The following is a 1034-nucleotide window of genomic DNA, read 5'->3' as shown; positions in this document are numbered from 1 at the left end:
CGTGTGTGTGTGTGTGTGTGTGTGTGTGTGTGTGTGTGTGTTTGTGTGTGTGTCTAAAGACAATACTTTGTATATACCACAGATGCCATCCAGTGTGTTGACTCTACACCAGTGCATTTTCCATTGACCACAGAGGAGTTGTTTCTACAGCTAGACAGCAGCACGACAAGGTAGGTGTCTCTGTACACGCGTACAATAGGAAAAGCAAAGGAGAAGAAAACTTACTGTCTGTCTAGTAAATAGGTTATAAATAGTACTAGTTATAAACGCTTTCCTGGCTGCTAGTATTATGTACAATTCCTGGCTTTTGGGGGAAAGACCATGAATGATTAGCACATGTAGTTACCTTGTTTTTTTCAGTGTCCCCAGATGCAAATGGGTACTTGGCAATCTGGAGAGACTAGAAGAAAAGTGGAGGATAGCGATATTAGTCCGAGTCTGGTTTAGCACCAAAAAAAACAACAACTTTTGTTTCCATGGTGACTTGTTTCGATTGAAAAATGTTGCATCAAGTGATATGAGTCAAAGTGAGAAAGCTGTTTGTTGTTCGGTGGTTCGTGAAGGTGTCGAACTGCAGACATACAGATAAATGTACAAGATAATCATAGCCGGGTTTACTTTTTTTTAAACAGAGCTCGAGAGCCCCAACTCTTTAAAAAATTAAAAATGTAATTTGGATTTCGTATCGTACATATTCGTGTACTCAATCTGTTGTACTTCTTTTTTAATCTGACTACAAAAGAGACTAAATCTGATGACTGGGGTTTTAGAGCAGAAGTGACTTTGAAAAGGTTCTCAGTAGTTTCGTTCTGTCTCAAGGTGCAGCCTTCAGTTCACCACCGACTCCCCGGACAAGACTGTTGACCTCAGTTTTGTCCCTGTGCTGTATGACGCGTCCTTTCTCAACGTGACGGAGTTTACTCTTGAACTTTTGGATGGTGAGTCGGTGATATAATTATAGAAGGATTAATATCACTCGCTGTCTGTCTGTCTGTCTGTCTGTCTGTCTGTCTGTCTGTCTGTCTGTCTGTCTG

At 41.0% G+C, this 1034-nt stretch overlaps 1 protein-coding gene across 1 annotated transcript in view; it reads left to right on the top strand.

Moving 5' to 3' along the window:
- LOC106013465 overlaps positions 1 to 1034 on the top strand; it is a 7499-nt gene that overhangs the window by 4324 nt on the left and 2141 nt on the right. The window contains exons 2-3 of the mRNA XM_013089293.1: positions 83 to 170; positions 820 to 938. Of these exons, the coding sequence (XP_012944747.1) occupies positions 83 to 170; positions 820 to 938 (207 nt within the window). The remainder of the gene's footprint in view (positions 1 to 82; positions 171 to 819; positions 939 to 1034) is intronic.

Source organism: Aplysia californica, unplaced genomic scaffold (genome assembly GCF_000002075.1).
Source record: "Aplysia californica isolate F4 #8 unplaced genomic scaffold, AplCal3.0 scaffold00920, whole genome shotgun sequence".
In the NCBI taxonomy this organism is placed as follows: Eukaryota; Metazoa; Mollusca; class Gastropoda; order Aplysiida; family Aplysiidae; genus Aplysia; species Aplysia californica.
Note: the sequence above shows the minus strand (reverse complement) of the source record. Positions and strands in the feature narration are given on the sequence as shown.